This window comes from Oncorhynchus nerka, linkage group LG10 (assembly GCF_034236695.1).
Source record: "Oncorhynchus nerka isolate Pitt River linkage group LG10, Oner_Uvic_2.0, whole genome shotgun sequence".
Lineage (NCBI taxonomy): Eukaryota > Metazoa > Chordata > Actinopteri > Salmoniformes > Salmonidae > Oncorhynchus > Oncorhynchus nerka.
Genome location: NC_088405.1, coordinates 29,820,936 through 29,833,978, shown reverse-complemented (window position 1 = coordinate 29,833,978; position 13,043 = coordinate 29,820,936). Strand labels below are relative to the sequence as shown.

The window sequence follows — 13,043 nt, the reverse complement described above, 5'->3', positions numbered from 1 at the left end:
CTGCCTGGAGTCTATTCCATACCAAAATCCAGAAGCCAATCACGAAACCAATATTAAAGCATCAAAGGTCAGATCTAAATTATTGTTGATGAGGATGATCCAGGCCAGACTCATTTCCTAAAACCTGGATATCTAGCCTGATGAGAAGAGATGGACTAAAACAGAGACAGTCACTACCCTGCATTTCTATACAACACACGCACTTGCACACTCAAACACACATATATGAGACAGGCCAGATGAAAACTGTAAAATAATATCTAGAGGAACTGTAATTATGGCCACCTTGAAATCCGCCCTTTAACTCTCTATATTCCCAAGCCTTTCTGCCGTTGTTTACAAGCAGAGTGATTAACAGTCTTGTTTTGTTCCTCGCATCCATCCTACTAGTTCATCTTTTCCCAGGCCTTATTTAGTGCTGCCAGTCAACCACTGAAAGAGAACCCTAATTGAAATAGACAGAAAAACTACACTATAACAAATAATTAGTGGCGTTAAGATGCTTTAAATAAACGACTCTTCCTCGGCGAGCCATCATAACCGAGTGTACACTCCTCCGCTGTTATACTGCACAGAGTGAAAAAGAAAGAAAGAAAGACTAAGGGAGAAAGAGGAGGAGAGAGAGAGGTGGGAAAGAAATAGCAGACAGAGTGAGAGAGAGTTAGAGAAATTAGAAGGAAACAAGAGAGTAAGAAAGGAAATAGAGAAATGGAGAAATGGAGAATATGCAAGCCTTTGTTTACTGGTGTAAGATGTGGTGGGGAGAGACCACAGTGAGATCAGGAGACATCTGCTAGAGCCACATGAGAGAACTACAGCAGCATTTCTCACAGAGCCCCCAGACACACACCGTGCAAGCGGCACACACACACACTCCAGATGAGAGCCTCACAACAGAACACACAAACAGAAGCATACAGACACACACACACACATGAAATGACACACACTATAAAGCTGTAGCCTATATGGGGAAACTGGAACACACATCCTGAAAAGGCATGAACACATATCCCAGAGAAACCGTGGACACACACACACACACACAGACAAAAACACATACATCACAGAATTTGTGTATGCCCTCTTACAGGCATATACACACTGCACAACCGTGTAATTATATAAAAATCTCTAAACCACTCCCTCCAACACGCAGTGTCACAAACACACACACACATTGACCCATGTGCCAAACCTTTGTTTCCCTGCATGGTGGGTGGGTTGAGTCCGCAGCATTGCCAGCCAGTGCACCCACCCTGTGCCCCAATTTAGGCCATTGCAAAATGGCCACTAAGTCAAGGTTACCAGTGTCACTTTGCCATTGGGCTATATTTGATTACTGTGGAAAACCAACCTTCCCCCCATCCTCTCTCTGTCAAACTCAATGGATCTGAGGTCAACTGCTGTGCCAAGTTAACCGTTTCCCCTCTGCAGGCTGACACACACACACACACACATATGTATCCGTAAAGACACACACACATATTCACACACACCGCTAGAGAGCAGCAGCACTATGATGCATATGTGTCTCTAATTAACAACTCCAGCCAGCAAGAACAAGGCGATATGAGACAGGGATGAGATAACAATCCATAAATCAAGTCATAAGATGCGTTTTTATTTTATCCTATTCTTCTGGGCTTCCCTGTGATGTTTCACAGTTGTGGTTAGCCGGAATAGACCCCGCCCCTAGCCTATCAGTCCTAGCCAATCAGATGGATCACTTAAATGAGGACCCAATCTGAGCCAATCATGGCAGTGGCATTCACACTCGCTCTCTTAGGACTGCAAATCCTATAGGGAGAGGGAACATTTCTGCCCAATATATGGCCTCTGCAGTACCCCGTCTATGCTTACACACACTACACGACACCCCCCGCCTCCCCAACATAAACACACAAGCCCACAAGGGCTATACATATTCAAACACGTCACTGCATATAATAGTGGTTTGTGACACACTTCAAAACTTAAACATGCGCCCATGCACGGCTAGCCTTATGACGCACACATGTTTCTGCACGTTCACTCAAGTTCACCTACGCCAATAGAGATACTGTATATGAATTTGAAACACAGCTCCTATTGTTTATGTAACGACAACATGTTGTGGGGAACGGTGGTTACCTGGGATGTGTTCCTGCTTGGGGCAGATCCCTCTGGGCAACGAGAAGCGGTCATCATCGGCCCCCGGCGTGGCTTGGACGCCCACCTCCACGGGGCGCGTGCGGAGTGAGGCCAGGAAGGGTGAGGGAGTGAGGGCCAGGCCTGGTGAGGGGGAGGGGGGCTTGTCCAGGCCCCTGGCCAGACAGGGTGGTCCATGACATCTCTTCCTCTTGTGCTCAATGAAGAGCAAGATGTCCCCCAGGGGGAAGGTGGCCTGGCACTGACCACAGGTCAACAGGTCATGCTCCGTCTCCACAGCAACCCGTAGTGTGCCCGTGCCATTCTCTGAACGGTCCGAGCGTTGTGAGCAGCGTTCCGACGAGAGCTCCTCCGAGACGATGGCAGACAGGGGCTCGGCTGTAAGCAGCAACGAAGGAGGGAGGGAGGGAGGGAGGGAGAAGGGAAATTAGAGGCATAATGTTCAATTTAGCAGTATCAACAACCGTGCAAAACAACGACCACATGCTTTGACTAGTTCTCTCTCACCATTCTGCCAAAACTAGTAGTAGGCATCAGACTACACCCCCAGTAGTAGTAGTAGCAGTAGTAGTAGTAGCAGTAGCAGAGGCAGTAATGCCTGGGCGGTGTTGCAGAGAAAAGTGTGTGACTAACTTTTGGTGTGACTGGCATTTGACAGACAGCTCCACTTAACACCCTGTCAATTTCATACTATGCCCACTTCTACTTTTACATCCATTGAAATTAGCACGACAATGACTAAGAAAGGCATCTAATCAAAGGCAGGCTTTATAATGGATGTGAAATATTATTTTGGGTTGTAGGGTGTGACAAATAAAGCCTTAGTTTGATAGATAACAAATTGGCATAATTTAATAATTTTTTTATAGACTGGTAGTAATCAAAAGTGTAGCAGGAAAGAGACAGTTGGATACTTCATAATCAAAAGGAAAAATGTTTAATGCTTTTTCAAATATCGTTTTCAAAAATGTGTTTTTCATATTCAAAACAGTATTTATAGGTGCAGAATAATCACATTACAATGTGTGATAGAATAATAGTTCATATAGGATCAAGCTTGTTTCTCTCAATTCATTATGGGGGATATTACAAATGTTTCCAACATATGTGTGTGCAGAAAAGACGAGCAGCCTGAGTGTTTCGAAATAAAAAAACTCTCCTGGACTCTTTGCACGTGTGACTTACAGTTCCTATATAACCACTTTTACAGCCGGAAATCAGCCTTAAGGAACCGTTCAAGTAAATTCCTCGCCGTGGAAGCCGGGATTAACGCTTGACTCGTTTGAAAGTTGCCTTTTGTCACACGGGGAGTGTCAGTCTTGTTATACACGGACAGACGAGCTGTGTAAATGGGAGCTATTTCACCACAAAGGGAGGTTAGACAGGAGTCTACTATTACCACTAAGTAGCCTACTACTGAGCGGCCCGTCGTGTTTGAAATCTGTCGCTCTGAGGTGAGAGTAGCTTTCTTTTTAGCTTCCTAATGGTTAAGCATCTTGACCTTCTTTACTAAGCTGCCAATTTCACATTTTAATGAACTTAAAACCACTGAGAATCAAAAAATAGATTTCAATTTGTAGTGGCTGATGATTGGTAGGGATGTTTGATAAAATAGATAGGATCCTGTGAACTGAGGTTACATTTATTTCCGCCCAACCTAGAGCCAGATAGATAATAGATAGAGGGAGAGAGTGTGTGTATGAGACAGAGAGAGAGAGAGAGAGAGAGAGAGAGGAATGTGGGTTGGCTCCCACCGCGCGCAAGGAAATATCATTTGAACGAGCAATCCTACACGACATCTGCGAGCGAACAGGGACATAGAGATAACATTGCGCGGTTACTACCCTTAATTTAACGTCAGGTCTACCACCAGAACAGCCGAGGTTATACAACAGCCCTAGGCATTAAATTCACTGGATAAAATCTAATGAAAGCAGACTAAGCCCTCACCTTAAACTTGAACTGAGAGTAGATTTTATAGAGTTGCATAACGCATTGTTGGTTTTAATTACAAAGGGATAAACACATATTAGAATGATATTATTTGATTGCATCTTTTTCTGCAGAGGCCTATGCAAAGTATTTAGCACCATATTGTGCCGTCTACATTGAACTGCTTGAAATGGAATTGAAGGAGACGAGAAACCTGGACATATGTACATATTCAAAACATGAACTGAATAATATCACTTCCACGAATACATGTCCGGCTCCTAAACCAATGGGATGCAATCAATATCAGATAAAAACTCAAATATAGGCTGCATCAGAGTAGGCACACTGAGATACATTACATTTTAGGCCTATTCCTATAATGTGTGGGATAAACATGATTTGTCACTAATTCAATTCGGCGTGGCAAATCAATAAAAAGAAGAAGAAAACTGTCGTGGAAAAATGATTTTCTAACTGGCTATAAGAAAACCACGCTATGTAAGGCAGTACTACACATGAATTCATGCATTTGAAAGTGATTTCATTCTGCATGATATTAAAACAATGTAATTCCTGCACAATGTGGAAAAAACGGTGTGTGTTGTTTGATGCACAGCCCATAGGAATGAAAGGTGGCAAACATTAGTAACATATCTCTTCTCCCACTTCTGTAAATTCCATTACATTTCAAGGGGTTTGATTAGCCTACCATTAACACTATTGATACCTTCCTTATCGGCAGGAAATATGAACAACTAATAGTCCTTTTTTTGTCCTAATACGAAATATGTGCTAAAAAAACATTCAAACCTTAATTTAAAGCCATCATAGGCCTATATTTTATTCATATGGACAAGTTTTGTGATGATTTTTCACATTAAGTAAATCTTTTTTTTTTATCGTAAAATATGATATTTTCGACCATTTCAAATAAAATAAAAAGGGTCTGAAGATTTTTTGATGGAGATTTTTGCGTTTAGGTAGTTTAACAAATTCTAGGACTACAGAATGTTGACATTTGTATTGAAATGTGTTCAACTTCCATACCTCTGTAGAAAATAACTGTATTCGAAACTGGAGAGAAAAGAGGAGGGGAAACGTGCCGTATAAAATCCCCTTATGCATTTCCCTGCATTCTAAACATATCCTCAAATATGTAGATTGAGGTGGCGGTGAAATTGATCAGGTTCAAGTTCACGTCCAGTTTCTGATCGTTGTCTGCCTCCTAGCGACGGGATTCCGACACGAACAAAAGCCTGCCGATGCAGCTGGGCAGTATGCCCTGGCTACACTGAAACCCAGAGATATGGCTAAAGCCACTCGACTTCATGCGGAAACCTAATAATGCCACACGATACGATACAATGTTACAACAACGTGGATCTAGGGCATGTTATCGCATATAACACCATTCGAGCGCTACAGAGAAGGGACGATTGCAGGACAAATACACGGTGTGGCAACAACGGGTATTGGACATGCTACCTTAGTGATCCTCTTGTTACAAACGCATATTTAGCTAACTGCCTGCAGCTTGTAACATTGTAAACATGCTGGTTATGTATGCAAACTAACTCAACCATATCAAAATAAATGTGTGCTAAGCGGAGTTTTCCATATAGACTAGTTAAACGTAAAAATGTATCATTATTCAAAAATGTCTTTACATTGTAATTACAGTATAAATAACATTTCATTGTTATTCTTGTTTTGTCTTACCTCAGGGTAATGAACTGCATGATAAACTAAAATAAATACCAAATCTCCAAATGTGGGTTGGTAAAAAGTGGGGAGGAAAATAGGCTATGGAAAAGAAAACGCGTTGGTCCTGTTGCTCTTTACGAAAGCACCCTCTTTTACTAGGCTACTCGAGACAGCATGAAGCATATGCTTCCCGCCACTATATGAGAACACCTTGCAGAATCAATGTAAACACTATAATCCGTTCGATAAGGATATATGGACAAGCAGGGTACAAATACGCCGTTTTATATATATATATATATATATTTCGAGGAGCTACACGCGCACTCCGTGCTTGTAAACAGTTGGACACGAGATTTTTCCCAAACAACATCCACTTCCAGGTTTTTGAAAACCTTCCAAAAATAGCACGAGAGGGGAGAAACCTGCCTCGATCCAAGACAGGCACCGGTACAGGATATTCCGGGCGATATTCTACATAGCTCCGCGGAAAGCATGCATATACCCATACGCTCCGCGTACCTTAATGTAGCCTATGCACTTTAGTGGCGGAGGCAACGGGGGCATTAAAGCCAGTGCCTGTGAATGTAATGCCATTCTCGCTGCAAACTTATCCGATTTTTCGTAGGGGTGAAAGCTGGATCAAACTTTTCTCTTTCAGCCTGGGTAGAATATGCTATGCGCCCATATGTATTTCACCCGGGGAGATTCTCCCCTCGATTTCACGGTGAAGTCCACTTGACCGCGGGTCCGTGCAGTCCAGTGTCCAAAGTGCCCGTTTGAATCACGCTCCATGTAACCCAGTTTCCGCTTTTCTGAATGGACACAGTATTGGACTGGGTAGAAAGGAGTGTGGTAAAAGTAGAAATTACAATTTAGATGTACTTACGCGAAAAATCCCGTTTGCTTAAGTGCTGGGGTTTGCCTTGCTTGCGGCGAGACATGGTGGCTGGTGGCAGCGTTCAGCTCGGTTCACATCGGGAGAGCCGGGTTAGAAGGGAGACTCCAGAGAAAATATCTTCATCAATGCCTTTGACATCCAAAATAAATTAGAAATAATACAACGATGGCGCAGGGAAGATGGATTGTGGGATCGCCGTCATGGCTTTTTTTAAAAGAGAGCGAGGGAGAGAGATGAAAAAATGGCAAAAGCCCCCCTGAGCTGCAAGTTCAAGTGCGGACGTGACGTTCCTGCGAACTTGAACGTCAGGAGATGGATGGACACAGACATACAAAACATGGGCAGGGCGAAGCGGCAAAGTGGGAGGAGGGAAGGGAAATAACAAAACCAATGGACACTCATTAGGGGCTGGACATGAAAGATAGACCCGGGGAAGCCAATGGACAGAAAGATCAGGGGGCCGGACAAGAGGTACTTGGGGGAGGGAGAGAGTGAGGGAGAGAGAAAGAGATGTCTAATGAAAGCAATGTGCACTGTGTGTGTGTGTGTGTGTGTGTGTGTGGCGAGGGGGGGACGAAGTGAAACAGAGCAAGGAAAGCCAGTGGACAGGAGCTCGAAGGGGGCCAGACGTATGCTGCATGCGGGGAGGGAAAGAGAGAAATAGAGAATGAGAAAGAAAGAGAGAAACACATTTAGAGAGAGAGACATTTAACAGAGGCTGTTGCATTGGTGGACATTGATCAGGGGACTCGAGTCGGGGCTGGAGCTATGTGGTAGAAAGAGAATACATTCTTGTAACACTCCTGGTGTGTGTGTGTGTGTGTGTGTGTGTGTAAATGCAGAGTGCAAAGTGCAGAATAGGTACACAAGGAGAAAGGGCGAAGCGCCATTGACACGAACGAAACGGAGCGCGTGAATATAGGGTTGCATGAACTGGACAGACAGGTTCTGGCGAGAGGGCAAGGGGATTAAACCTTACGCGCGCGCGCAGGTATAGAGAACCACCCCGGGACATGAAACATAAGAGAGGTGTCCAATCCGTGCTATACCGTTCTTTGAATCTTCAGAGTTGAGTTTTGGGTTCAGTGGGCGAGGCGGGTTAGTGGGCACTAGGGTCAAACTTCGAGACCAGACACTTTCTGTGAAATCCAAACTCATTGAAGAACAGACCGTGGGAGTCTTCCCATAAGCACCCGTGTAGGCTAATACGTTTCAGATGTGTTTCAGGTTGAACCTGCGGATGGGGGAGGGGGTGTAAATACTCACATAATGGGGTTTGGTAATATAAGACGGGTTAAACACCGCCCGTGCAGACTAAATAACGACACCTAAGAAGACATAACAAATGCGATGACAAGAGTGTGGGGAGGGTGGAGGAGAGGAATGAAGCAGCCTATAGCGAACTATAGCTGAAGTGTGACTAGACAGCGTCTGAAGCATAGTGAAGGAGCGTAGCGCCGCAGCGCAGGGCAAGCGTGAGCTGCACACACGGACCGGGGACACGTCCGGGGAAAGGGACAGAGCATTATAGAACGGAGAGAGAGAGAGAAAAAGAGAGAGAGAGAGAGAGACGACCTGGAGTGGTGGAGGTGCTACGTTCAACGTCTACGAGAAAAAAAAATGTATGACCAGTGAGTGAAATATTTTACAGGTTGAGACTAGTTTTTCGTTGCGCGCGGACGAAGCTTGGTGTGCTGTGGTATGGGAGTACTGAAGGCTATGCTTATACAGACTGTTATTACGGGGCGTCAAAGTTCAGGCGCTGATAAGAGTTTACAGACGTAGCCTAATTCCGCTGTATGAAAGCGATGAACAATCTGATTGATACAAAGCCTAATGCAATGTGATATGTATGGAAGTATGTGGAATATATGGTAATAACAATATAACAGCACACTAAAGTTGTTTCTTATACAGTTATACAGACCCAAGGCGACTTGATCGAAATAGCCTAATTATTTGTTTCTGACTGATTAAAACATTAATCAGCATCAGAATGGCGGACGCATTACGCATTTATTTTATTTTATTTAAAGTTTTTTACGCAAGCAATACGGGCTTACAACCATTCAATACCCAATAAAGTCATTATTTGTGAATATGCCAATTCTACAATTTTCCGATTTGTATACTATTTGACCAGTGATCATTCCAGATGTTCCCTATAGTGCCGAGCGCGCGGAATTGGCTGACTGTTTTATTGGCTGACTTAGAACAATCTCAGTGTTTCAGGTCCACAACTTAAAGAATGTATATATAACTTTAAAAACAGTATCATCGTCTTTTTGGAGTCAATTTTGTCCAATTACGCACAATAGGGAGCATGGACACTCGTGAGATTGTTTTGAAACGACTGCTATTGAAATTGAAATTAAATATCACACAAGTAATAGCAATGGAGACTGCGTTATAAATTACAGTTTTAAAAAGTTGGATACTAAATGCCAGTTTGCCATTTAAACTAACCCATTCTTGGACAAGGAGTTTAAAAATGGAGATAGTTTTTTTATTTCAACAAATGTATGGCTGATATTTATTTAGCCTGTCAGGCAGTTTCAATTATCTCAGTCTCCAACGGTATCGTGACATGATTGCCTGATTCAAAAGGTGGGCTAATCATAATGTACTGTAACGACCCTAGGTTTATAAGACGGGTTAAATTGACCTAAATCAAGTGAATGTGTTGCATGTGTCGCCCCAAAATGTAAGCCTTATAGTTTACTTCAATATGCATGGGATATATAGTCCTACGTATTAATATTGTTGGGACACACTTTTAATTCACTTGATTGGCTCACCTTAAATGTCAATGTGATTTATGATCAGGCTTTACGCACAGGTGCAATGGTAAAAAAAAATGATGTTACAAGGAAATTCACTTTAACTACAATTGTGTATAGACTACTACTGTTTTCAATGAATAAATATGGATTTAAAATAGGGAATATAATATAATCGGTGATCATTCAGTAGCCTGTTACTTTATAGTGACAGGCAGCCACAGCGGCCTCTTGAACTTGATAGGCTTCACTGAAACATTAGCCACACTGAGCAATTACATTGACACTGATTATTTGCATAGTGTGGACCGCCCACCATATAGCGTCGCAATGATTGGAATTCTCATTTGTAGCGACGTTTCCCACAATAGCATAGAACAATGGCATCATAAACGTGTAAACAAGTTCAAAAGATGTCCACGCAGATGTATTTGTTAGTTGACAATTTGAATTAATATCGATTCCCCCTAAACTGCCGCTTTACATGCCTACTAGTCTTTCATGGACAAAGCGTTGGTTGGCCAGTCTAGGGAGGCTACTGTAGGTACGGCAGCGTGAAAGCTTTTGGCGGGCCCTCGATTTAACACCCCGCAGCCGATTCTCAGGCACAGTGCGCTAACCTCGACTTCTCCATACACCCTACTCCATCTGTTGGCACAAATAATGTTTTTCCTTTTTTTCTCCCCCTTACTCTTTCTCCCCCTCTCTCCCCTGCTCACTCAAGGCAGACATTGATCAAATCCAATAGAGCGCTACGACTCGTGAGCGAGGGAACCCAGGACGCGAGAATCTCAATGTGCAAATGGTAGCCCGCGCCCGAATTCGTCATAAATCAGTCAGGCGGTGTTAATGCATTGGAGGTATTCATCTAGCACCACACTGCATGGATGCATGGAATGACATGCATCACGTGCACGTGTGTGTGCGAGAGAGATGTTTTAATTGCTGTTTAGATTTGTGAGCATGCAGACATTGTTTATTTACAATAGGCCTACCTATTCGTAGACTTGTGTTTCAAGTCAATTCATCAAAAAGAATGGGCTAAATAATGGATGGACTACTGACCAGTTTTTGTCGACCGATCAGGAAGATAAATACAGAACAGTCCCGTTTTGTCTTATAAGCCAATGCAAACGATTAATATGTTATAACAAAACAGATGTTTTTTTTACTATCCTCAAAGGAGAGGGAGAGAGGGTGAAATCTGTGGTCACGTGCATGCTCCACGCGCGGGAGCCCGGAGGAAATTGAGTGACTCGGCGCTCCGGCACATTTCAATATATGGAAATGACCTGGGGCTCGCGCAATAATTCAGCGCTCAATACGAACCACCAATTCTCTGTGTGCACTATACCCATTTCCCACACTTCTGCTGGACCATTCCATCGTTTCTGTGGTATGAACGATCTGTCTCTAAACGTTGATGTTATGACATCGCAGGGCACATCTAAAAAGCACATTTAGGCTAATGAGTACAAATAAAGCGTGAAAAGTGCGTGTTTATGGTGGGTCTTTACGCACACAGGGCTCCATTGAGCGCGTTTGGGGACGTAGGCCACGCGCCGTCAGATGGAGAGGAGAAGATATTCTGTCTGGGTTACCCCGGGTGACTATTTCGGCCTAAATGCACCTCTGTCAAGCCTAGCTCTACTAGGATCTCCCCCTTTTCTGGCTCTCTCAGCATTGCCCTCTCCCAGTAAAGATAATGGAAGTTTCTTTTTACAAATCAGAGAGAAACCCAGGGAATTAGCTCAAAATCCTTGGTAAATAGAGCCTTGCCTTTTCGGGGAAATTTCAAGCTTTACTGGTCCAGGCATTATCCCCAGCCTTACACTTCATATTAATGGCTAGATTTCACAATGTGGCATTATAACACTGAGTGATGGGCGCGCATGCTGCCCATGCTTCGGCAGGTATTAGATCAAATCTGAAGGATTATGCAGCTATAGGCCAAATGATCACCCTGAGCTTCCCTTCGCTCTCCCTGTGTGTGTCTGAGCCCATATAGGCCTACGCTAGGACAATAATTCGAGTCAAATTCGTAAGAAACATCCGTGAGTACGATCACACACACAGGCGCGAAGCTCATCAAATTAATTACATGACTCGGGCGTTAATGGAAACGGACAGGTTTCCTCTACCGCAAACGCCCGTCTCCCTCGGACGGGCTGCAGATACCACCCAGCAATCTGCATCAATCTCGGGGTAATGCATGACCATGTTTATTGCTGTAGTAGTTAAGTCGTTGTTAATTTTACACTAAACGCTTGTTATGATGATGAATGGGGAGGCCGAGATGGTCCACATGGGACGCCAACCATTTATCTGTTGAGCGGAGGCCTGCCTGCCTTCTATGTCAGTGCATTAATGTTAGTTAGATCTGAAATACATTGATGGACGTTTATCCAAGAGCTCACCCTTAGTACGCTGACTTGTCCACCTCTCGACACAATTGTTCAAATATGGGAATCTCGGCATTGCAATCTCAGTGTGTTTAAATGTTGAGTGCATAAGGTGTCCTGTATAGTCAAATAAATAACCTATCGTTTGTTATATTTTTCACGAATGACATTTTTCATGGAGTGCTGTATGTTCAAGGGATTATCGTAGACCTAATATAATCACACGTTTATCATAATCAACAAACGTTTAGGTTAATCTAAATAATAAATATTAAGCCAAGGCCTACCCCTACGCCTACTCATAAAACAGAGAAATTGACAAACATAAAAGTAAGCGATAGCCCACATGTTAATGTATTTCCTGCTTCAAACCTGTTTTGATACAGACAGACATGAGTTTTCTATTTTTCCGTTGTGACGCGCTTGGAGGTGGCTATGAACATGGCACTGGTATCACTTCCTCTATCATGGACTCAGACGCCCTCTAGTGTCAACAATCAGCAAATCACAGCTGCATGGTCTCAGTCGAGTCCTATCTCTCATTTGTAATTAATGACCAACATATTACAGCATCGTGCACTATACCAGGCATTCTCATCGTTTACTCGCCGTATGAGACTTGCACTATGACGACTTAGAACATTGGTATATCCCAGTAGGCTTAGTTATTTTTTGGAAGAAATTTGAGATCTATCGAAATTCCATTGCCGAAGCTCAAATCCTCCTCAAAAGCCTACAATATCTACAGAGAAAAAAAGAAATCGATTTAAATCGAATGTGTAATCATGGGAGTAAGAATATTTCTAAACGGTTAGGCAGGCTAATGTAACAGAAAAAAAAGAACAAGGCAGCTTCAAATATTGGCTTGTAACAGAACAAAAAGAACAAGGCAACTTCAAATATTGGCTTGTAACAGACCAAAAAGAACAAGGCAACTTCAAATATTGGCTTGTAACAGAACAAAAAGAACAAGGGAACTTCAATTATTGGCTTGCCAAGAATCAGAGAAACGGTTAATGAAAATATCCATTGGCCTACGTGTTGGATCACCTGTTTCGACTACTATTCTAAACATGAGGCCTAGTTATATTAGGCCTAATATAATATTGAAGTAGGCCTATAGCCTACAATGTTTTGCCGAATGAACTACAATTGAATTTATGCAGTGCG

At 43.0% G+C, this 13,043-nt stretch overlaps 1 protein-coding gene across 1 annotated transcript in view; it reads right to left on the bottom strand.

Annotated features, from left to right (window-relative positions):
• Positions 1 to 6,995, bottom strand: part of bcl11aa (BCL11 transcription factor A a) — a 53,039-nt gene extending 46,044 nt beyond the window's left edge. Inside the window, exons 1-2 of the mRNA XM_029669438.2 lie at positions 6,680 to 6,995; positions 2,134 to 2,529 (exon numbers count right to left, since the gene is read on the bottom strand). Of these exons, the coding sequence (XP_029525298.2) occupies positions 2,134 to 2,529; positions 6,680 to 6,734 (451 nt within the window). The 5' untranslated portion in view covers positions 6,735 to 6,995. The remainder of the gene's footprint in view (positions 1 to 2,133; positions 2,530 to 6,679) is intronic.
• Between the last annotated feature and the right edge of the window lie 6,048 nt (positions 6,996 to 13,043).